We start from the raw sequence: 25,922 nt of genomic DNA, 5'->3' as shown, positions 1-25,922 counted from the left end.
ATCTTTAAATCTTTCTCTGGAAAGACTGACACATAAAAGACACAGAAGGCAAGGCTTTAATTTTCTGGACCATGTAAGCACTAATATATTACTTCAGTAGAGCTTCACGTACCTAAGTAAGATTACTTTCTTTTAAGTAGACCTCAAAATGTCATTTTCCATTTAAAGTGGGTAATATGTCTGCATTAATTTTTAGTGTATAAGATAAATTATGTTGCCTTTATACACTTTTTCTTTTAATGCACTCAGCTGTTTGCTGTTATAATGACATTTTATCCAGAGAAAGACAAAGAAATTAATGAAGTACAGTTTTGTTTCTAATTTGTTGATGAAAGTGCAGGCAGTGTTGCAGAAGTAGTTTGTTTAAAAGTACATTTGTATTCTTTTTTCTTATATTAATCTTTACCTTTCTCATAAATATTAGATTGATCAAGGGAAACTAATAGGTCAAAAAATTCAAATGTAATTATTTATTATATCATTATTATAATAGAATATAATTGATATTTTAATGTTTCGTATTGTGCTTAGAAGAACAGTCATGACCAACAACTGTATAAGATGCCATTGTATATTTTCATTTTTATTAAGTTGTATAGCTAAAGAAATAACTAGTTATATGCGGCATTCGGTGATCATGTTTAAATATTTCTCTACAAACACTTACCCTACCACATTAAATATTTTTAATGAATTAGCCATGATAAAACTATGTAACTGAATACTGAATAATCTGAGTACTGAATAATCTGAGTAATAAAACTGAGTACTGACTTTGAGAAATTGTTCTGAATTTGGCTTTGTTAATAATATCTTCATGTTTTTGATCACTTTACAAGATCTTTGGAAGTTCTTGACAATGTAGAATTTTAAATTCCTTTTTAAAGACTCAAAGTGAACTGTAATTTTTTGTCTTTTCAAGTCTAGTTGAAATAGAATTTTATTTTTATTCAAAAGTGAAAGAAATATATAAAGAAAAATCTGCTGAAACATAGTTCTGAGTTATTATTTGAATAATCCTGTAATTCACAGCTGAGCTATTCTCTATAGGGCTGATTCAGATAATCAGGAAATGGAATGCTCTTCAAATTAGTCTATATGCACTGCAAGTAGTATTTGAGAGCACAAATTCAGCAAACAAAAGCAAGCATATTTAAAAAAGCCAAGTAGAGTTTAAAGCCAGCATTTTTAGAGATGCAAATGGTGACTAGGTTAGCCTAGTTTTTAACCTGGTCAAAATAAATCTTATTCTAGTAATCAATTCTTAATTTTGATGTGTTATAGAGTTCACTGAGACTAGTTGGAAGTGCACATTACAATTCTAGAGACTTGGATTAACTATTTTGGAAGTTTTTCACTTTTTCATATTCATAAATATAGAGTGAACATAAAATACAGACAAGTAATCATTGGTGGCATTCTTAGAGTTGACCTGAGAGTGTAAGGGAATATGTGCTATTTCTCTTATGTCCACAGTCATCAAAGATATGCAGAAGGCATAAATAGTTTTTACCTCTATAAATATAACCCATTTTTTGTTTCTTTTGTCTTCAATTTAAATAAAAAGTGGGAAAGAAAAGAAATCAAAAGACCTTTAAAAAAATGCTGTAATATAAGACCCTAGGAAATTAATTGGATACATAAGCAGGAATCTTAGCGTTTTTACAAAATACTACTAAATACCCCTTTTCAGTACTTCAGTTATTCAGTAAATTGAATGTAGATACAAGCATAATTCATAAATCTAGAAACAATTTTTCATCACTGCAGCTCAGCTTCCAAAGGAGGCTTTGTTGCTGCAATATTAGATACTGGAATGCTTAAATATTGTGTGAAAGTCCTAAGCAGCCAATATAAGGCATGTGAGGAAAATAAATGTCTTTCTGTAAATATGGCTTTTATTCGTATGTGTTCCTGAAAGCGCCTTCATCTACTTGGGAGTCACACAAAAGATTGCCTCATGCCTGTAAACATTCATGTCTGTTGTTACACTTTGCAAAAGTATCCTATGCAAAAACTCTGATTACCAAGGTCTAACTTCCTTGTGCTATTTGTGGTTAGCTCAATGGTCAGAATGCCCATGCTGTGGACTGGATTCCACTTCTACCTGGTGAAGGGAAAGTATTCCATACTTTGGAGTCAGCAAACTTCCGTGCTTTGGAGTCTGTGGAGGAGAAGGAGAGTGAAAGTGTCTCTATTACTTCATTTTTCTAGAAAAAAAAATAAGCCAAAGTCAGCAGGCTTAACTTTCCTTTCCTAGAATCATAGAATGGCTTGGGTTGGAAGGGACCTTAAAGATCATCTAGTACCATCCCTCTGCCATGGCTAGGGACACCTTCTACTTGACCAGGTTGCTCAAAGCCCCATGCAACCTGGCCTTGAACACCTCCAGGGATGGGGCATCCACAACTTTTTGGGGCTACCTGTTCCAGTGTCTCACCAACCTCTGAGTGAAGAATTTCCTCCTAACATCTAATCTAAATATCCCCTCTTTTAGTTTTAAACAATTCCCCCTTGTCCTATCATTATGTTCCCAAACAAAACGTTGCTCTCCATCTTTATTATACGTATTGAAAAGCTGCCCTGAAGATTTCTCTTCTCCGGGCTGAACATCCCCAGCTCTCTCAGCCTGTCTTCATAGGAGAGATGTTCCAGCCCTTTGATCCTCTTCATGGCCTTCCTCTGGACTTGCTCTAACGGGTTCACATTCTTCTTGTGCTGGGGGCCCCAGACCCGGATGCAGTAAGAAAATCTGAATTCTGCGTTTTGTTCATTTTGGGTCAGACTTCAGATAAATATGTAAAAATATATATATATACATCACAAACATAACATGGTACTGAAATGATTAGGAATTAATAAAAAAATAAAAAAAAAACCATGCTTTTTCTATTGTATAAGGTGGGCACTAATTATGCCACATGCTGCCCTGTAGCTTGATGTAACTATATAGTGGTTTTGATTCCATACCTACAATTTTGCAGATTAAGGGCAGTATTTAACTTCTATTTGTGTTTGAATTCAGAGGTCTAGCACATCACTCTTGCTGCCTGTTTTCAGACTCTGTAGATAATAGTTGCTTTTATAAAGACTGTTAGACCAAAACAATATTAGTGGCTAGGTTTTTATGCTACCATACATGTATGTAAAAGTCATTTGACCTTTTTCATATTGAACATACTATGAAGAACATAGCTTAGATTATGAGCAGGGTTAATAAGAGTTAGTTGTTATAGAATATGTAGTCCTAAATTGTTTGCTAGTTCAGTTCCCAGGGTTGAAGTGATCCTGTAGCGTAGAAGCTGAATCTGTCAAATTTATTTTAGACACAATCCTCTGAATTCTCATTCTTAATTGCTGTTTTCAAAATTAGTAAAAGATGTATTGACAATTCAAAACAAGGTGGCAAAATGGCATACACTTTATGCCTTTTTTTCAGATGTATCTTTCCCACTGGTTTGCAGATGCAGGCAGGCATGTCAGGACTGTGAAATCTGTGAGCATCACCCAAAGATGTGACACGCTACAGGTCTGTAATGAATAGCAGGAAGAGATATATGCTGCTAGCTACTGAATAGAGTGCAAGCTCCCTAAAAGCTTGCCTTGCAACAGGATGTTTGAAGGATAATTCATACAGGTTGTTGGTGGGGTGGTTGTGTGTTTTTATGTGTGTGTGAGTTGATTTCCCCCTTCATCAAGTGCAGTACTTAAACAACATTTTGAACTGGGATTTTGCAAGGAGTCATCCTTCTGTGGTCTTTAATATGATTTCCATTGCAGTCATAGGGTGTTTTAAGTTCTGACATCCTATCTATGAAGTGGAATACAGTAACTATACAGTAACACAATACAGTAACACACAATATAGTAGTATTGTACAGTACAGTAGTAGCACACTGAAGTTTTATTTAAATATATGCTAAATAAAATAGTAATACAACACTTGCTTATTCTTTTTTGTTATTCCATGACCATCATTCACATACATGATTTCTGCTTTAATAGAGTACCCATATCATAAATTAAATGCTGGAAGAAAATGTCTTGCAATAAAAAACATGTTGGCATCCTTGTTTATCTGCATCTTCATGCACACTCTGAATGATTAACTATGTCATCTAATTTACTTATTTTATTCATATAGATATATCCATTTGTCATAACAAAAGTTCAGTAGCATCTCTCTTAGGCATAACATAATCCATCCATTCAGAAAATTCAGCACTGCTATAAGGCAGGAAGCAAGAGTAATTTTAAAGGTATCCACTACGTCTGTGGCTAGAATCGTGTCTCTCCTATTCCATAAAATGGAGCATGCCCTCTTCTCTTCTTTTTTTATTTTTTCCTTACCTCTATTGGTATTCCCATTAGTATCTGGGGCTGCTCGTTACCATCCCTGAAGGTATTCAAAATATGTGTAGATACGGTGCTTAGGGACATGATTTAGTGGGAGTCTTGTCAGTATTAATGGTTAGACTTGATGATCATAAAGGTCTTTTCCAACCTTATTGCTTCTATGATTCTTTTAGGATCTGAATCTGCATTATTCCTACAGCAATTATAGGGCTAACACAGAAGAGTGCTACTATGTCAGTGGTACTGGTGTCAATTTTATTGTTGGAGAATTACACACCATTGGTATCTGCAGCTAAATAATTTAGAGGCAGAGTTGTCTGAAAGGTACAGAAGCTTTCCCTCCACAGGATATTAGAGGAGTCTCCTGAGTGTTTTTTGCTTCAGCAGTTTCTGAATATACAATCTTCAGTTCCTGTATTTGTAAAATTCTCATTTTGAGGGGAAGTATGTGCATAAATGATAGGTAATAAGAAAAGCACAAATTGTTTTATGTGCAGAAGTTCTGAATTAAAATATTAATCTGATATTAGTTCCTTGTTATACTTGTCTGAAGCTATGCTCTTTATTTGCTCTGCCTTTGGCAGTACGTTAGTCAATATAAAATTCTACTGTGTAGAATTTCATGTATCTGTATAGTATATTCATTATTTCAATGACAAAATTCTGAAATTCAAGTCAATACAATAGAGTTGCATCTATCATAATATTTTTATAATTTGAAATAATAAAACTTCCATAGAATGTTATTTTGTCGAGCCAGTAAAATTTGGCAAGACCCTGTTATCAAAGACAGTTTGTCACTTTCAGTTATTAGCCTTAGTTATATTCTCTGTATTCACTTACTTGACTTAAAATCACACTTAGCGAAACTCTTAATCTTACTCATGACTAAGTGAATTTGAATGATGAAAAAAAAATGCAAAAATAAAATCAATGCAAAATGATTAAGAATTAAACAGAATTTCTGTTTAATTCTGTTTAATTTCTGTTAACAGAAATTCTGTTAAGAATTCCTGAAATGCTTAGCATAAGTTCTTATTTATTAAATGAAGCAAAGTTAGTCTATCCACATTAATTTTCATACAGCTGTATTTTGTCTTCAAACTACTTTTAATCATTCATCAAATTATCATTTCTTAAAAAAACAAATAAACACCGCCACCACCACCACCGCCAACAACCATACTTTAAATTTCAATTGGCCTCACAGGAAGTTTATTTTTGTATGTGAGAAGCAGATTTGGTACCAGGCACATGACCTGAATCTCTTTGTAGAGATGGAAGGACAGTATTATGGCTGCTCACATTATTTTTTTTCCCTCTCCACTAGGAGCATTAAGACTGTGCATAACAATATCCATTCAACTTTATCTTCAGGCTTAAACTCATTCCACTTTTTATGTTATTAAGGGCTAGCACATTTGACATTCACCACCTAGTAAAAGACGGCGTTGGGGGATAAGAGAGTTATTGTAATGTAATAGGAGAACTGTTTTGGTATGTTATGTTTGAGAAGTCTAAGAAATTCAAAAAGGTTCACTGCAGATCATCGTCTGGAATAAGCCATCACAACCACTTGGCTCCAAGAAAAGTGTGGCAATCTATGTTTTGTGCTCCCTCGAGTTTGTGTCTTTGCTAGTTCTGCTCAGCTGATAGTACACTGTGGTACAAAATGCAATGCCATAAATTTGTTGAGGAAAAAGAGTCATCTCTCATTTCCAGCATTGTAGCTGCTTTTTGGTTTTCTTCCTGCACCTCTCTACTTATTGCTACTTTTAAGCCAAAGGAATGAGTAATCCACATGAGAACGTAACTTCTGCAAGAAGAAAGGTCAATACATCTCCAACCTGTCATATTTAACTACTCAGGACAGCAGTATTAAGATCCTTTACAACAATCTTTACCCTTTGTCCCACTTTCCAGTTAGCAACTTCCACCGTAATTTCTACAGTTGAGACAAAGTTCTTTCTCATTCAACTTAAACCTATCTTGTCTAGGTCTGCCATGAACAGCTACCTCATGAAATTTTGTTATTTGATAATTTTTGTAATTGAATCTAATTGTTATTACATTCATTAATGGATAGGATCAAAGAAGGTGAAAAAAAAAATAGTAATTTAAAAGGAATCCACAAAATTTATAATAATGAAATGAATAAAAATAAACTTCAGAAAATTGTGTTAAGAACAATGTATAAGGAATATAATTTTGGTGTTATGTTTTAGAAATGGGAGGCCTTCAACTTAGGCAGGGAAGAAGAGTTTAAGTTGAAATTGTAATGTTGAATTTCTGAGTCATAATTTTTTTATTCAATTTTTCGTAGAAATGCGGAATCAAATATGCTAGAAAATATTTAACCAAAGTGTTAAAAAAGTTTTATGATGACAATTCTGTATTCAAAATGAAGACAGTGTTTCCCTATTACATTATCAATTGGGTAATTAAAGTATGTATGCACTATGAATACTTTATGAATACTAGATTCATGTATTAGGGTTTCTTGCTTTATGCATTTGTGTGCCATAAGACCTTTGTAGACCATAAATCAACAAATTAACTTTTTTTTTTCCTTTTTCCCTTTTTATTTATTGTATTTATTTATATTACATATGTAATGGGAAGCAAGAAGTATGGTAAATATAAGGAATTTAATATGGTCAGTGACACAGATTTATTTGTTTATTATTCATACCTGGAGTCAAAATCTTTAATAACTGAAAATGAATGGTTAAAGAGCATAATGATTTTGTTGGGACTGGGAGGGAGGAGGAAAGATGCAGAAGATGCAGTAGCCTTACTCCTGGTCTGAAGCTAAACTGATTCCTTGCAGTAGAAATTTTGTCTACTTCTCTGATATTAAAAGGAAAGAGAGGGGAGGAAAGAAAAGCAGCTGGGCCATACTCTGATGAAAGAGGCTCCCTTGAGACTTGAACTAGAAATAGAAATACTAAGAATAACTCAGGGAAAGGTTGTTGAGCTTCTCAGTTGTTCTCCAGTAGGATATGTATTCAAAAATTGAGGTCTCCTGTGACATCTTTCCTGGTTTCTGCTTTTTAGAAAGAATGGCTTGCCTCCTTTCAGGTGAGTGAATCATTGTGTAGATTTATATGCATCTAGTATCTTGTTTCTGGGCTTTATGCTTGTAAGCTCTCTGTTTCCTGTATCCCCCACAATTAAAAATAATAATAAAATTCAGACAGCAAGATTCAACATGACAAAAGACTGTTAGAAATATGAATGTGGAAAAATACACCAGTAAATTTCCAAGTGTATCTAAGAGAAGTATATATTCATTTCTCTAATCATGAGGTTTCCAAGACCATCTGGAATAAAATATTCCTTCTACATGGGCATGCAAAGCTGAAAAGGCTGTGAATGTGCTGTTAGCTGTGTGGGGGGAGAGAGCAATCCAGCAGATAGTCAGCATCTTTTCTCTGTTATTGCATAAAAACATTATTTAGAGTAAGAATAGGTCTGCCTATTCTGGAAAGAAAAGGAAGAAAAGGAAGAAAAGGAAGAAGAGAAAGAAAAGAAAGAGAGAAAAGAGAAAGGGCAAGGGCAAGGAAGGAAGGAAGGAAGGAAGAAAGAAAAGAAGAAAAAGAAGAAAGGAAGAAAAGAGAGAGAGAGAGAGAGAGAGAGAGAGAGAGAGAGAGAGAGAGAAAGAGAGAGAGAGAGAAAGAGAGAGAGAGAGAAAGAGAGAGAGAGAGAAAAGAGAGAGAGAGAGAAAGAGAGAAGAGAGAGGAAGAAAGGAAGGAAGGAAGGAAGGAAGGAAGGAAGGAAGGAAGGAAGGAAGGAAGGAAGGAAGGAAGGAAGGAAGGAAGGAAGGAAGGAAGGAAGGAAGGAAGGAAGGAAGGAAGGAAGGAAGGAAGGAAGGAAGGAAGGAAGGAAGGAAGGAAGGAAGGAAGGAAGAGAACAAACGAACTTAATTGGTGTATTGGGAAAATGTCACAAGATTTCATGAAGGTTTGGTAGCAAGGGGGGCTGCAGTGCTGGCCTCTGTGGGGGAGCCCCGCAGCTGCCCCATGTCAGATCACAACCAGTTTCAGCTGGCTCTGAAAGGGATCTGCAGCTGGTCAGTGGATTTGGTTGGGCCTCTGGAAAAGCAAATTTAAGAAAAAGAAAAACTGCACGAGCAGCTGGGAGGGAAGAATAAAAACACAGGAAACAGCCCTGCAGACCCCAAGGTCAGTGCAGAAGGCGGCATGCAGCAGAAGTTTCCCTGCTCCCCTGCCTGTGGAGAGGCCCCTGGTGGAGCAGGCTGTTCTCCTGCATCCCATGGGTCCCACATGGAGCAGATCTCCATGCTGCAGCCTGTGGAGGAGCCCCCGGTGGAGCAGGTGGATGTGGCCTGGAGGAGGCTGTGGCCCATGGAGAGCCCCTGCAGGAGCAGGCCCCGGGCTGGAGCTGCAGCCCGTGGAGAGGAGCCCACACAAGAGCAGGGGTCTGGGGGTAGCTGTCGCCCATGGGGCACCCGTGCTGGAGCAGTTTGCTCCTGATAGATGGACCTCATGGTACGGAGCCATGTGGGAGCAGTTCTTGAAGAGCTGCTGCCTGTGGGAAGCCCCCACAGGATCAGTTCTGCGAGGACGGCATCCTGTGGGAGGGATGCCGTCCCATGGAGCAGGGGCAGAGAGTGACCGTGAAGGAGCAGCAGAGATAAAGTGTTAGGGGCTGACCACAGCCCCCATTCCTTGTTCCCCTGTGCCGCTAGGGGGTAAGAGGTGGAAGAGGGTGGGTGGGGGAAAGTGTTTCTAGTTTGCTGATAGTTTTCACTTCTCTAGTCTGTTATTAGTAGGCAATAAATTACATTAATCTCTGTATGCTGAATGTGTTTTGCTAGTTGTACTATATGGTGAGTGATCTCCCTGTCCTTATGCCCATGAGCCTATTTCTACATGTTTTTCTCTCCCTGTTCTTTTGACCAGGGGAGTGAGAGAGTGGCGTATAACTGAGCTACCTGATAACCTGGAAAAATTACAGTCTGAACAAGCTCTTCCTTCTCTAACCCTACTTCTGTTTGTTTTTTTTTTGTTTTTTTTTTTTTTTTTTCTTTTTTTTTTTTTTCCTCAGCTTCTAAAGAAGTAAATAGGTTTTTCTCAATAGAAGCATTTTCAGTATAGCATAGTGGTCCTTTCTTAGCGTCCTACTTATTTTTCAGAAAGACTGCTCAGTCAATTTGTCTAAGGTCACATGATAAACTGGTAGCTAATATTTTGTTTATGGAGGCTTGTAAAACTCATAAGAAGTGCAGATATGCAGAACAACAGTGGAATAATACATATTTTTGCTAGGCATACAGACTATATGTCCATACACACATGTGTAAGTCTGTACATAGTGTCTGTATTTTTTCTTTATGGTGTCCAAAGAATAAGTTTCACTATGAGTAGTAATGCAATTTATGATGTAATAATTTTTGTCGCCTTTTTAGTTTTCTCATCCTGTAGTATCACCCTTTGATCCCCAGATTATACATTATCTATTGAATGACAAATATGTCATCCACACCGGCCTCTCTTTAAAAATATTATTCTTGCTTAGAAAAAGAATCTCAGAAACAGCAATAATGCATCTCTGAGCTGAATTAGTGTAAACTAAAAAGTCCTATTTGATGTTCTGGAAATTTTTTTATCTGCTATTCTACCTGACTTTGTCTTTTAAAAAATAAATTTATAACATTTTGCTGAAACTCCCAGTATAACCCTCAGATGCAGATATAATTGCTGGTAGCATAGTGAAAAGCATGTCTTTTGATCACAAACAGAACTTCAACCTTACCATTGCTTTACTAAAATGGTTTAAAGGCTTTATAAAACTGTTTCTTTTGCATTTTTGCAAATGATTGGTAATGAAATTCATGAATTTTGACAATCTATCTCAATTTGGTAAATGCAGTTCCGCATTTTATTGATTCCGAAGCATTCAGTAAACAATTTTTAGAGAACAATTTGTGAAGAGTTTTTTGCGTTTTTACTTAAGTTTACAATAACATTTATTATTGCTTTTTATACTTTCACAGATTTGCAGATTTTAAATAGCAAAGCCATAGTTTTTTTTGTTTGTTTGTTTTGGGGGGGAGGGGTTGGTTTGGTTGTTGTTATTGTTGCTTTATTATTTATTTACCGAATTGTATATACTCATTAACATTGAACTGTGCTGGGATAACTTTGCATGATCAATCCTGCATAAATGAAAAGGGAAAAAAAAAAGTAAAATACAGCAGGATTTTGTATTACAGTAACAATGAAATCATATAACATTTTCTGAGTAAAGAATTCTTTAGTTGAGGCCAGAGTTTCAATAGAAGGCATGAGAAATAAATTCCAATTAAGTGAGCGAAATACCCAAGTGTTCTGTAAAGTACTCTGTATGGTGTTCAAGTTCTATGCTTTTCTGCACCTCAAGAATGAAAACCATTTCTAAATCTAAGCCTCTTTTTTCAAAGAGAAATACAGTTTAAAGGTATATGAATTCTCTTATTTCAAAATTTTTTGTAGTTGTTGTTTTTCCTTTTAATACCTAATCAGAATACCGATTTAACTACTGATGTTTACTATTTCTTTATTCAGACCTTTGCAACTCAAGAGTGGATTTTTACCTGTACCTCTGAAGTCCGTCTTTCCTGGTATTTTCTCTTTAATTGCCTGTCAGCATTATTGTCAGTGAAGGGTTTTCATTTTTGTATTATTTCTGTCCTAGCCTATTTATGTGTGAAAAGTCAATGACCAGTAATCAAGGCTGAGTAGTATGTTATTATTTATGAGTGAACAACTGTACAAGATGCAGGGGAGAGCAGACTAGATACCTACATAATAACAGTAGGGTACTAACTGGTATCTTAGATATGTTGATATCTTCTGATGTTTTATTTCTGCTCCACTTGAATAAATCTAAACTTGGACAAAATGACCAGAGGTCTTAAAGGTGAACTTGGTCAATATGACCAGTCTCTAGGAGACCTTTGGATAGGATGCATTTTCCTTCTTCCTTACAGTGGGATGAAGAGATGTTAAATTGAGGGAAAAATCAGTACACACAATTATATTGGGATTTTACTGCTGTTTTACCTGTTCTTTCAAAGAAGGAGGTAAAAGTTGATTAGAGAACAGCACTCTTGTTCAAATCAAAATGTTTTTTTCTCAGAAAAGAGGAACACTGTGTAGTCAGATGCTGTAGAGTTAAACTTTATTTTCTGTTTTCTCCCTACTAAGATCCAGAAGGCTCTAAGACTGAATTTCCTCATCAACACTTTTGGGTTCTTCTTAAACCATTTCTTTTTTGAGGACAGAATGTCATCCTGAACTCTGAAAATCAGTCTGTATAACGTTGCTGGGGTAATTTTTTTCCCGTTTTACTTGGTATGCATTCTGGTTTCCAGTTTCTTAAGGAAACATTTGAGATTATTGGTCATTTGCAGTGTTGATAATTATTGTGGCCCTTTTAGTTTTTTCAACCTGTAGTATCCCTTCAGTATCATGGTCATAAATTTGTGGAAGGTTTGGTTTTCTTATTTCTTTACTGTTAACTGAATTGTTTAAACATAAAAGGTGTCTTAGACTGAACACTTCTTCTGTTTGAAATTTTGTAATGACATCCCCATGGTAAGTTCAGGTTTTGCACTTACCAATTAAAATAATTATGGGAAAAGCTTATCTGGAGTCCTTTATGTTCAATGATTACAAAATAAGCTCTCCATCCATTCTAAGGTATGAAAGTACTAAAAAGTGTTTTGAACAATTCAGACTCTTCAGATGAATTTCTGCTGGGCTTCCTGCAGAATACAATCAACAAGCGTCTCATTGAATATGTGGTTCAGATTGCCTGCACCTCAACAAAAACAATATAGGCAAACAGGAAATGTTGTTTTTATATCACTAATTGGTCATAAGTACCTATAAATGCTTTTCATGAACTGGTACAAAATGAGTGGTCTTTGCTCTTTGAAGCTCTTTGGTTCCTACATTAACAAGCTACCAATTGAATTTAAAGGATTGATATTGCAGACAGAATTTGTAGTGAAAAAGAGCTTCTCAAAAAGGATCAGTAGCAGACTTTTTACCTGGGGTTTCTTAGAAAATAAAAGATTAACTTATTGTCTTCTACTAAGCTTATTATGTGCTAGTTTTTGGGATAGTAATTCAAAATGTTCTGGGTCTTCAGAGCTTGTTTTTGAGTAGCCATTTACTGACTTGTTAAGTGGCAGATATACTGATGAATTTGAGGGTAGAAAGTGTTGTTTATAGATGGCAAGCAGGCAAGAAGACAAAATTTGTGCCAAATGCTGTCTAGTGATTCAAAGACAAAATAACACATCTCATTTCAGCCCAATCTAACTATATAGAACTAGCATAGAAACAGAAGTTTTTCTGACCTGAAAAGCGTAGCATGTTTAGAATAGCCAAGAGGCAGGATTAATACCTTATCTGTACAACTGTAAGCTGACTTAGACCAAATTCTGATTTAACGAACAGTATGAATCCATTCAGACCTGCTCATTCCTGTTGTTTTCCTTTCTCAGAATTGTTGCTGTTGTCATGTCTAAACTCCTTGGAGGAAGGGTAAAAATGTGTCTCTTTAACCCTACCAACCTCATTTATTAGGCACTGATTTATTTCTTGTAAATTACTTGTCATTCTAATTCTTCAGCAATAAAACTGAAGAAGCATGCATACAGCCACAACAAAGCTGAGGGAAAATAATTGAGAGAAAAAGTTGAAATCTCTTCCCACTACCCATACTAATGAGCTCCATCTTTACATTTTTATGTGAATATATTTGTTGATCATCCAAAGGTAAGAAAATTTGGATTTCCATTCAACATGATCGGCAGTCCAGATAGGACAGGAACACATATAAGCAGATTATGTCACTTATGGAAATAATATGTTTATTGTATTCTTTAGAGGGAGCTCATAAGAGGTGTCTTGCACATATAACAAGGTGAATATAACAGAATTAAGGAAATATTATTTTCTAAATCACCAATTCATAACTGTTTCTGTTGATAAATGATGATTTCTCATGGTCCAATTTAATTCTATTCAAGTGACATTAATGTGGGTAATAATTTTAAAAGGTAACTTACTCTAATACTTGTATATGACACAGATCAGGGGGTGAGATACAGTGGTAACTGAGTTGGTTTTGTGTAAAATTATCTGCAGGCCACCTCCAATTATTCAGGCTTCCAACCAGTTTAAAGGAAGGTTGTGAAATGTAGCAATTACTGTGACGAAAGGATGAACTAGCCTTTCCTCTTTTCCCATGTGGACCCTCATACAATAACCGTAAGATATTATGCAGAACACCTTTGTACAAAAAATAATTCAAAAATAAATCCCTGGTATATGTCAAAAGTAAATACTATTTTTCTAAACCATATTATAGTCCATCAAAAGTCAATAAAAATATTAAAGATTTCTTTTTCTAAATAACTGTATTTCATATCATAATAACAGCTGATTTTTTAATTATCCTTATGCATTTTTCAAATGTTTCCAGCACCAGGATTGCAGACTGCATTATATTGGTCTATTAATACTGTTCCCAATGAACTCAAAGTTTATGTAATGAAACTGCTATGTTGTTACTGGACATTATCAAAATTACTTACACTCTCTCACCACAAGATACATAAAATCCTATGGCTTTCATTTGAAACAATCTCATTATGTATTTGTAAAAGAAGGGGCTTGTCAGTGTCAGTAATTATTCTGAATTACATAGTTTCCTCAAAGGCTAGTAATTGCTAGCAAATTTTAGTATTTTCAGTAAAGTTCTGAACCATAATTGCTGAACTGAGTAAATTTGCACCAAGTAAATATGACTATAAAATGAAAATATATTTCCATTTCTCTCCCATTTCTATTTTTTTTTTTTCAGTTTTTGGAATTGTAGACATCATTGTCTTTGCTGGCTAAAGTTGCATTAATAAACCTTTTAGCTAAAAAGTTGGTCTGTATTTTATCATTATGGAAATATTCCCAATTCATCACATATAAAATCATTTGGAGTTTTAATTTTCTTTCCCAACTGGTAAAATTTCCATGTTTTTTCCATTATTCCTTTATCTTGTGGATGCATATTAATGATGAGACAGAAAAATAAATAATTCTTTAAAATAATTTTGCTCTAAAATGCTAAAAATATGCAAAGAGCCCAGTCATATTCTGATAATGAAGATGCAGCTGTTGTGTTAACCTTAACGTGAATGTACTGAACATCTGTTTGTTGTTTGTATTTGTATTTTTAGTATCTTTATCAAAGAAGAAAGAAATACATATTTTTTGTGTCTGTGCTAAAAAACAAACAAGCAAACAAACAAAAAGCCCTCTTTCACTGTGAAAAGACTTACAACTTGTCACCTACAGTGCAGTAAAAATTTTCCATCTTGTACTTCTGGTGATGAGAATTGGGAAGGATGCAGTGATTGCTCATATCTTCTAGAAGTTTGCAATGAAGTCTAGACAACACCTAGATGTTTTGGTCACATCTTATCAACACAGAGTTTCTTTTGTGGTTTTCAGACTGTCAGCAGCCAGCCATCCCCTGTCACCTCACTGCGACATGGATTCGAGTAGTTCTGAGGAATTCTACCAGGCCATTCACCATGCTGAGCAAACCTTCAGAAAGATGGAGAGCTACCTGAAGCAACAGCAGCTCTGTGACGTTATTCTGATTGCTGGGAATCGCAAGATACCTGCACACAGGTAGGATGTAAACACAGGATATTGAAATTATGAGAGTAAATATTCTGTATCTGCTTATTCCTTAGAACAGGATTTTCTGTCACCCTTTATGTATGCTTCCCTCTTTTTTTTTTGTACAACACAAAAATAAGTGACTGCAGAAGGTAATATTTGAAGGTTAGGCCTTTCAAGGTATTAGTCTTTTGCACAGATTTCAGTAGTTCAAGTAGCCCTCGACTAGCAAACTTTCTATCGTGGGTGTGACAAGCTGCTTGTTCTGATGGTTTTCGTCTGTGAGGAGAATGGAAGTTTCTGAAATTAGATGCTGTAGAGATAAAGTGAACACTTTCAGCTTGAGATCATGACACACCAATAAGCTTGTCATACATCTTAGACATGTATAGTAAAATAACACTGAACACCAACTTCATAAAAATTGTTTATTTGAATTAACTTTAAAATGTCTTAATTACTTGGAATGATAATTATAAATATAAAAAGAATATATCATCATTTTCAAAATTCTAAGATGATCTACCCCATTCCTGGATGTGTTCAATACCAGGTTAGATGATGCCCTGGGTAACCTGATGTAGTGGGTGGAGAGTTGGAACTATGGCAGGAGAGTTGGAACTACATGATCTTTGAGGTCCCTTCCAACCCAAGCCATTCTATGTATCTTGTATTAAAACCGCCAGTATATATGAAGCTCTCCTTGATGCTGGATTGTGATTGGAGCTTAAAACAGTTATTATTTGCTGAGGTTTTCATTTTGGCTGTAGTCTTTGACTTCATGCAGACAAATGAAAATGGACTCCTAAAATTTAGATTAAAATACACAGCATGCTTTAGAGTTTTAAGAAAAAAAAAAAAAAAAGCGAATACTTTTGCAATAAAACTCTCTTGAAGGCTGCAGCCTACAGGTGAACTATTCCTTGCCTGTGCTCTGGTTTCTCAGCTGAGGCAGTAAATCCAGAACAGGACTATGGTTGCCCCTTCAGGACAATGTATTTTTGAATAAACACAGCCAATGTATTTTTGAATTCATACATTATCTTTTTGGTGTAGAGGAATACAGTAAGGTTATCTTGTCAACTTGAATATTGCAAAGTTCTTTCTTCCCAAGTGAAGATGGACACAGAAAGTTTTACAGAAGGTTTGCATATTATATATTCCAACTTCCATAATGAGGAAAAAAAAAAGAAGTGGAATATGCAAGGCTGAGAATTCAAAAGTATTGTTCAAATACTAATCAGTAAAAGCAAAGAGGAACCTTCATTAAAGTATTTAAATAGCCCCAGTAATTAAAATGAATGAGAAAATAACACCACTTAACAAGCAAGAACAGATTGATCTAGGTAGTTCGCAGCACAGCTGAAGAAGAATCCATGTAGTTTCAGTTTAGTAGCTGTAATAAACATAGAAATCTTTCTTCTCTTCTTTCAGCTCTTTTCATTCTTAAGATTTTGGTTCTGTTCTATAGTGTTAGGGATTCCATTTTTACTGTTTCTTTCTTGGCCTGATATACTCAGATTCCCAGATGCAGCAAAAACCCTAGTAATTTCTACCCACTGAGCTGGTAACTGACTCTGCTCCTGTGTTCCAGGCTTTTTGCCACTATTAAAATGCATCTGACACCTTATGCACCCCTGGTAGTTGTCAGCTGATGTTACTTTTATTTGAAACACCAGGATTTTTCCCTTATGGGTATATCAAGTACAAAGAGAATAATATTAAATTTCAGTCTTGCTGTCCATCTACATTTACAGTGTTCCAGAGCTGCAGGATTTGCCTTAAGGTGCTTTCCATCAAGAAAAAAGAAATAGAGGGGTAATGACCTAAGGTCTTCTAATCTGTGTCCAGTTTTACATCCCTATACATTATTGAATGAATGGAATTTTGTAGAAAACATGAGAAATTGGTTGTTCTTCCTTGACAGTTACTTGGTCTGTTTTTGCTTTTCATATTTTCCAACACAGCTGTGGTAAAAAAATAAAGCAAATACAATCCTGAATCTACATTCTTAAGCTGGTTGGAAAAAAAATACTTATTAGATACACAGGAATATTATAAGTAGTTTGCCCTGTTAAATATAGATTATTTAAAATACTCAACTATATTTTTACCAGTATATTTTTTTGCCTGTTTTAAATATTTTGTTAAACTGCATAGTTTGTAGAGAAAGAGACAGAGTAAACTTAAAGTTTTTCTTTTAATTAGTTTAGTTAATTCATCCCAATATTTTTAAGACAGCTGTTCATGTTTGTATTCCTCTCTGTCAGTAGTAAATTTAATTTCACATTTGTCATTTCAATTCTACAGCATATCTAAATCCTTCTGGAGCTGGGCAAATACCTTAATAACAAGAGGATTGACCATGAAATAATAACCAAAATCTGATTTAGATTTTCTAATAAACCTTCAGACAACTTTCTATTTGATTTTCTACTTCTCTTTAGTCTGCAGTCAAAAGACTAGTTATCAAAGAATAGGCCAAACAACTTTTGAATTATGAAGAATTGAAAACCTTATGTTCTGAATAAACTGGAATGTTGTTCAACAAGTAAAAATGAAGAGAAGGGTGTTCTGAATTTTCTGTTTATTTTATAGTGCTTGCTCTATTTTGTTTCAGACAGGTGTAGCTGAACAAGCACAGAATAAGGCTTTCTACCTCTTTTTACGTTGGCTGTTAACAATACCAGAATATAATTTTATTTGGAAGAGAACTACTAGAGTCTGATTCAACATCTTCTGTTCAAAGCAGGCCCAAGTCCAAAGTTAGATTGGCCTGTTGAGGGTCATTAAATAGTGGCATCTGTGAAGGTTACTCTTTTGGCAGCCTCTTCCAGTTTATGACTGTCCTCATTGTCTTTAGTGATCCAGCATGTAGATTCTATTCAGATTTGCTCCATGGTATTTTTGGTTCAGGAAAATCAGACTATAGCTACCCACATCTTTCTTCCTGAGGACAGACATGGAAATAATCTATTTTCCAGTCTTGAGAAACATCCCACATTTTACCTGTCAAAGAAAAGAGAACATCCTCTCAGTGACATTGTTGAGCTCTTTCAGCCGCTCCTCTTTGAATACATGGTCCTATGGACTCATCTAATTCACTTAACTGCTCTCTGAGTACATCTTCCTCTGTCGAGAGTGATATTTCATGTCCTATACATCCTGCTACATAAGGACCTGAAAGCAGACTATGTAAACAAACAAACAAACAAAACATTGACAGGTCCTGTCTATTATTTTTTTCCAAGGGTATTCAGAAGTATATCCAGCAGAGTGCCCCCTCTAATTAATGTTTTATGGAAGGTAGGATAGATAATATTTATATTGTATTCCTAAAAACATATAATAAGACTGTTTGCAGAGCAGTGGACAACTGGTATTTATGGAGTTTATAAATTCAGTAGAACAGGTTAAGTATAACATTTCCTGTACAAACTTTGTAAAATCTTATCCAAGATAAAAGCAACCCTTATGAACAAAGATCCTCCTAAAATTATTTTATTTGGGGCAAATTAAAGCATATTAAAAACTATCATTCTTACTGAATGCTAATAGAAATTAATAAAAACAAAATACTCAAAATTATTGCCTAAAATTATGATTTTCCTCCAATGTAGAAAAAATCAAAGTGGCAGTGTAAAAAACAAGCAGACATTTTTTTTTAATGTAATCATATAGTCTCAATGTTTCTATTCCTATAAAAGTTAAAATTCAGTTAAAAAAATGCCAGGATATTGCATCAAGTGAAGTGAAAGACAAAAAAAATAGTTATTCTGCTATCAGTTCTTGTGGATCTCTCTAGACACCTCCACATTTTATAAACTGTGTCATTTCTAGTTTAATTCCTCATAGTAATTATTTTTTCCTATCTTCCAATAACTTTCATAGGAAGAATATCAGGCAAGCTCTGGCCATGGCCTGAATGCTGACGAGGTAATTTTTGGCACTGCTATTTACTTCATTTTTGTTCTTTTTTACATTTTTATTCCTCATAAATAAGGGTAGAATGTTACACTACAAGATAGATCATAAAACATTATCATGGAGCAATAGTTTCCCACTTGGAGGTACCGCACCAAACTCTTAGTCTTGTTATAACAGCTTTTCAATGCTTTGGTGACTCAAACAACTTTAAAGTTATTGTTACTGAAGCTTTTTGTTGGCTCCCATATTGTAATGATGAGAAGGGATACTGAGAAAGTAGGAAGACCTCTGTAACAGCCATTTCAGAGGGGTAAAGTAAATGACATTTAAATGACATTTAAATAAAGTTAAAAAAGAAGTAAAATCCAATTTTATTTCTGCATTGATTTAACATGTTGAGATAATAATAAAATGTAAAAATGTAATACATCTTAAATAGAGAAAATGCTTAAATAATTTCTCCTTTCTTCTGTTACACTGTCACATTATTAACAGTCTCTCTTCATTTAATAATGTTATTAACATAGAGTTTTTAGTTTCTCCATTCACGCTGGAGATGCATAGTGTATTTTTTTTTCTCATTTTCTGCATTTCATATTTAGATTATAGTTTCTTTAAGACAAGAACTTTGAAGTATTGTAACTTGAAAGTGCCTGAAAGGAACTCGGCCACTGCTGTTACAAAACAAACAAACAAATAAAAACATTCTGACACTTTCTACCTGTATCCAGGTTGAAATCAGCCAAGTGCAGTTGCATCTAGATGTCTAGTTGCAGTTGCAACTAGATCGCATCTAGTAAACGTCATCTGAAACACAAACACACAAAGGGAGTAGATGTGCAGAACTACAGTGATGTAGTCAAAGCAATCAAAAGTAAAATATTTTTTTAATAAGCAATAATCTTAATATTAAAATTTAATTTATTAAAATTTATAAAATATTAAAATAAAAATGTAGATTTGCCACAAATAATTTGGATGTTTTGAGTGAGTATAACTCACTCGAATTGCATGGTGTTTCAATACTGTAGTTTCAGTACCATACAGCTGCTGAATAAACTTCAAAAACATACTGTAAAAAAAACAGCTAAAGTCAAGGTAAATGATTCATAGACCTTTAAGATTTGCATTGGAGAGTTCATTAAAGCCCTCAGCCAGCATTGCCTAAATGTTACAGGCAGCTCTAAATTCAGACTCCAGTTTAAACCATTAGTTAGAATTTGACTGCTTAAAACAAGATTCAACGTTAGCAGAAAATAAATGTTTTAAGTTTAGAATCTACCAATTTTTATTCAATTAAAAAGCAGATATAACAGGGAATGAATTGTAATATAAACAGAAAAATCAATGAAAACAAAAAATGAAAAAATATATTAAAATGACTTACATCTTCAACTTGTAATTCGAACTTTCACTGTGCTTGGTTAAATAATGCAATTAAAAAAAACCAAACAGATTTTGAATGGAAATAGACCAAGAAATCAAGTGCCTTTTTTTTTTAATTTTCAGTTATAGATGATCTTATCATGAGAAATCTTGAGTTGTTCAGATGATTTTACTTAATATCAAATAAATGTAGGCATTTTAGCTCTCCCTGATGTTCAAGATAAGGTGCAGGAGGTACTCCTACTGTGGCAGTAAGAGTCTGTATGGCACAGAAGGCTAGGGAGTATATGTCAAATAAATAAATGCTTTAGTATGGCTACTCAAAGCTTTCTGCAAGCATTTGAATTGAAAGTGAAAAACATGTTTGTGTTTTTCCACTCAAAATTTATTTTTTTCATCATAAATACTAAAATAAATTAAACTGAACCCTTTATAGGTAGTCATCTCTAATGTAGCATAGCATTTACTTGCTATCATCCTGATAAGTTTAATAAATGTTTTTCAGCAAACGGCAATGTATGTTCTCTTTTTTAGTTCTCTAAGGAGAGAGGCCCACTTTTTCAATATATTTTGAGTGCTACTACAGAGAGGTGAAGTTTATGAAAATAATGGCATCATTAAAATTTTGAGACAGAAACTGAGAACTCAAAAAAGAAGATAAAATGTTAAGCTGGGAGGAGAGCTTAAAAAAAAGGCAGAGAAAGAAAGTTGGTATAAAGGCAAGAGTTGAAAGAAACAGAAAGCACAATATCCTAAGACTGTTTTATTGCATTACTCAGTAACAGATGCTCATGAAAACAAATGTAGTTGCTAATATTTTATTTCTTTTTTTTTTTTTTTTTTCTTAAGATATAATATTTCCTGATACTGAGAATGGCATTAATACTTTCAAAGGTATTTCTTGTCTCCACAAGGAACTCTTCTGTTTTTATTTGTATATAAGACATAAAAAATCTTAAATTCATATAACTGTGTACTATTTAAAGATTTTGCACAAGCATAAATTGGCCTTGAATTCTGAAGATTATTTTTGAAAACCTGAAGTTGGTTCTTCAGTTAAATTTTGTTTTCAATTTTGCCATGTGTGTAATGTTACTGTAATCAGTGAAGGTCTATAGTGTAAGTTACCTAGGCACCTGTGTCTGATGGTAACTGAGATGCCCTAAGCCATCTGAGGGAACTGGTGCCAATGACACAGTATGTGGAAAGTCCCTGTGCAGAGAAGGTTAGAGTCTAAGAGCCATCTAATTCATTTACTTGTGTTTGATAACTCATTTGAGCCCACAGTTTGGAGCATGGAGAGCTGCTGACCAAGAGTGTGTCTTCTTCAAGATTAACTGTTTAGCAAAATGTAGGCTCCACCAGCAATTATCAACTAAATTTCAGTATCGTCACACTTCTAGTCAGGACGATAGAATTGATGGAGACAAAATGGCATCAAATTGTATTTTGTTTTTATATTAAATATAGGAATCCACTTTCTCTAACCTAAAATATTAAAGGAAAGTATAAAATTAGTTTGTAAGCTAGCTACTGTGACTACCAGGACCACTATATATCCATGTTGCTCATTGTTCCCTGTATTAGGGCCAGTTCTCATGAGTATCTTTATCAATGATCTGGATGAGGGGATCGAGTGCACCTTCAGTAAGTTTGCAAACGACACCAAGTGTGTTGATCTGCTCAAGGGTAGGAAGGCTCTGCAGAAGGATCTAGATAGGCTGGACCAATGGGCTGAAGTCAACTGTATGAGGTTTAACAAAGCCAAGTGCCGGGTCCTGCACCTGGGGCACAAAAACCCCAAGCAGAGCTACGGGCTGGGAGAGGAATGGTTGGAGAGCTGCCTGGCAGAGAGGACCTGGGAGTATTGGTTGATAGTCAGCTGAATGTGAGCCAGCAGTGTGCTCAGGTGGCCAAGAAAGCCAACAGCATCTTGGCTTGTATAAGAAATGGTGTGGCCAGCAGGCCTAGGGAAGTGCTTGTCCCCCTGTTCTCAGCTCTGGTGAGGCCACACCTTGAGTACTGTGTTCAGTTTGGGGCCCCTTGCTACCAGAAGGTCATCAAGGTGCTCGAGTGAGTCCAGAGAAGGGCGACGAAGCTGGTGATGGGTCTGGAGAACAAGTCTTACGAGGAGTGGCTGAGGGAGCTGGGATTGTTCAGCCTGGAGAAAAGGAGGCTCAGGGGCGACGTTATCGCACTCTACAGGTACATTAAAGGAGGCTGTAGAGAGGTGGGGGTTGGTCTATTCTTCCACGTGCCTGGTGACAGGATGAGGGGGAATGGACTAAAGTTGCACCAGGTAGAGTTGGACATTAGGAAAAACTTCTTTACTGAAAGGGTAATGGGCTGCCCAGGGAAGTGGGCCCAGGGAAGTGGGCAGCCCTCACCAGAGCTGAGTCACCATCCCTGGAGGTCTATAGAAGACGTTTAGATGGAGAGCTTAGTGGTATGGTTTAGTGGAGGACTGGTTAGTGTTTGGTCAGAGGTTGGACTAGGTGATTTGGAGGTCTCTTCCAACCTAGATGGTTTTGTGATTCTGTGATTCTGAGCTAAAGTTCTGAATTTATGCATATGATGTTGTATAGATGTCAAATATGTTTGAATTAGAGATGCTATTTTTAGCCACATTGCATAAGTAACTGTGACCTGCCCAGAGAGTAAGTTCCTATAGAGGTTACAGTCAGTTATTCTTCTAAAAGGAGCTGCAAATAGAGTTCTGAACTGTAGCAATGTGAAATTACATGACAGGCATGTTTTGGCCCAGAAATCACTTCTTAGTGCTGTTTTACAATAAAAGAGATGCACTGAAAAAGAAGTACAGAGATATTTTGAATGTATAAATGGTACTGTTTATTAAGAAATTTCAAAGTTATTAAACAAGACTAATAGTGCTGTTACTTCATAGAGTAGAAGTAGGTACTGTAATTGAAATAGACTTTGAAGGGTGAAAGAAACAGGGTTGAAAGGCCTTAGAAATAGAGCAGCATTCAGCTACCTAGTCTGAGATTCCTTGGAGCATGCTGCTTGGCTTTCATCATGTGGTCCGAAGTGTTCAGTGCTTTCATAGGTGTGCAACAGCCCCTTATAGATGAATTGGATGGCCCAAAATACCTGAAATTGGCACATGACATCAGTGTTTAATTCCCTTCCTAAATTGTGTGGTTTAAAGGAAAAACAAAACAAAACAAGACAAAAGAACACACATCATGCTAAACAAAGTAGAACATAAATATACACATATATATAATAATAATTTAAAAAGTAAAAATAAACATAGATTAAGATGGTGACAACTTGGAGAATAGGTAGGTATCAGATTGACAAAGGAAGCCGTACAAGAATAACTTGAGTCAGCAAGACATGACAGCCTACCACCAAAAAAGAGGTTGAAGACCACATACAAGGACATGACCAAACGGAACTATATGGAGGAATGAGGAATGAATTTGAATTAATAATGATGCTATGTTGTATTGTCTTTGTACAAAGAAGCTCTAGAATAAAAGAGGAGGATGACAAATAGACCTAAAAAAATTGAAATGTTTAAGCAGTCATTTATTCTAATGACTTCACAGATCTACCTCTGTACTTTCATCAGACCTGAGCTCTGTGTTTCTGACATCTCTTCTGATAGTTCAAAGGAGCTAAAACTGAACTTTTCTTTCTCCTGAAAGCTTTTTACCACTCGTTCTTTTGGAGTTATAGTGAATAAATATAATAATTAAGCACACCAGTAAAAGATCATAGTGGATTATTTATGATACATTCAAATATATATTCTATGTCCGAAGATGTGTTTTTTCTTCAGGAGAAAAGCACTGAGCTCTGCATTGTATTTGTATCATAACGGATCTTCATCAGCTCCTATTTTTATCACTGTGACATTTTGCCTCTCTTGCCCATTCCCAGATTTTGATAATTTGCTTGGATTCATATTTCTGTCTTCTCTCACTCTTTTTTGAAATTTCCTCTTCTGGTTCAAAACAGCACAAAGTACTGGCTGTAATAACAGACACCTTTAAAATTAACACAAGGACACAAACTGACACAGGTAAACTGTATTAGACAACATATTCTGTTATCAAGTCTAGCAGCTGTAGCATGTGTATACTACTTGAAATCTCTGGGAAAAAACAAACAAACAAAAACAAAAAACAATTACAGACATTGTGTGCTGGGTGAATACATAGTGGAAATGACAATGTCAGATTTGTGTAACAATCCTAAAAACATTGTGTCAACTTAAGAGATGCAATGGTTGAAAAATCATGTTTCAGTTTGTACTGTAGGATCAAAAATAAGAATCAATAATAAGGATCAATTTACTGTATTTGCACTTAAATGTCTGAGAGACGGTGAAAGAATTAAAAGAAAAAACAAAATGGAATAGAATGTGTCAAAAGGCATGGTCCTGAGGGGAAACAGGGCATCTATCGTATAGATGGTGTAGACTATCAATATCACTTACAATTTGTAACTATCTGTTATATAAAATTAAAATGTAATAAAACAGTGTTTGACTATAGACAGAAAGGAACTTTCTTGTTTCAGGTTTAATCTATTCTCTTTAGAATTCCATTTGTCTGTCTATGGGCTTGAGAAAATTTTACTGATTTCTTCTTATTTGGTTTTATTACTATTTTTTAGCTGTTCTAGACAAAAGTGCCTTTAAAATAAGTTAGTTTATAAATATTACTCAGATGGTAAGGAAGAAAAAAGTTATCATATAGTTCTGTTCTTTGATTTCTCAAAAATGAAATAAGCACGTGGTACAGACTGGTTATAACAGAAGTATGAGACAACTTATTAATTTTAACTGTTATATACTATACTCACTGACTGCTTCTTCGCGCAGTAAGTTTACATTTCTATTTTTTTAATGAGCTAATGTGGCACTACTGAATTGCTAGCAAGACTCTTACCCTATTATAATGGTTCTGAGTGGATATTTAACCCAAATTACCTCAAAAATTGTTTTCTGTTTGTTAACTGCACAGGAACAGATTTCACTTACAGAGTGGGGAGAAAATCACAGAAAAACCCACAATATTTACAATATTGCCATGTGGCCTTTTACAGATTTTTTTTTATCTGTGTAAAATTTGTATCTTTTCAATTTGGCAGATACAGATAACGAAGTCTATACAGACAGATATATGTGTTCTCATATATGAAAATTAAAAAAACAAACAAACTGTGATTTTGAACTCAATCTTCTGAAAAATATAAAAAATCACTTTTGAATGTTTGAAAGAACAGTGGAATAATTCACACAAAACATGTTTCTGAGAATTCAGTTTTCAAAGATGCATGAATTCATGATACTACTGAGACTTACTGCTTTTATGTACTGTTCAGATGACCGATACATAGTTTGATAATTTTGTTCTTACTAATTGAGATCTGTTAGAATCTATTAGAATCTATTAGCCTTTTACAGCCTACAGGTACATAGATTAATCAACTAAAGTAATTTTACAAAGTTAGAATTGACAGATCATCCGGTTTTCTAAGCGTTCCATGCTCAGAGTAATCTCATGACTTACAATGGGA

General features: G+C 35.0%; 1 protein-coding gene across 1 annotated transcript in view; it reads left to right on the top strand.

Annotated features, from left to right (window-relative positions):
* Positions 1-25,922, top strand: part of KLHL1 (kelch like family member 1) — a 249,487-nt gene that overhangs the window by 64,595 nt on the left and 158,970 nt on the right. The window contains exon 2 of the mRNA XM_068675942.1: positions 14,883-15,065. Within this exon, the coding sequence (XP_068532043.1) occupies positions 14,883-15,065 (183 nt within the window). The remainder of the gene's footprint in view (positions 1-14,882; positions 15,066-25,922) is intronic.

This window comes from Anas acuta, chromosome 1 (genome assembly GCF_963932015.1).
Source record: "Anas acuta chromosome 1, bAnaAcu1.1, whole genome shotgun sequence".
NCBI classification, from domain to species: domain Eukaryota; kingdom Metazoa; phylum Chordata; class Aves; order Anseriformes; family Anatidae; genus Anas; species Anas acuta.
The sequence above is the reverse complement of the archived record's forward strand: the minus strand, read 5'-3'. Positions and strand labels throughout refer to the sequence as shown.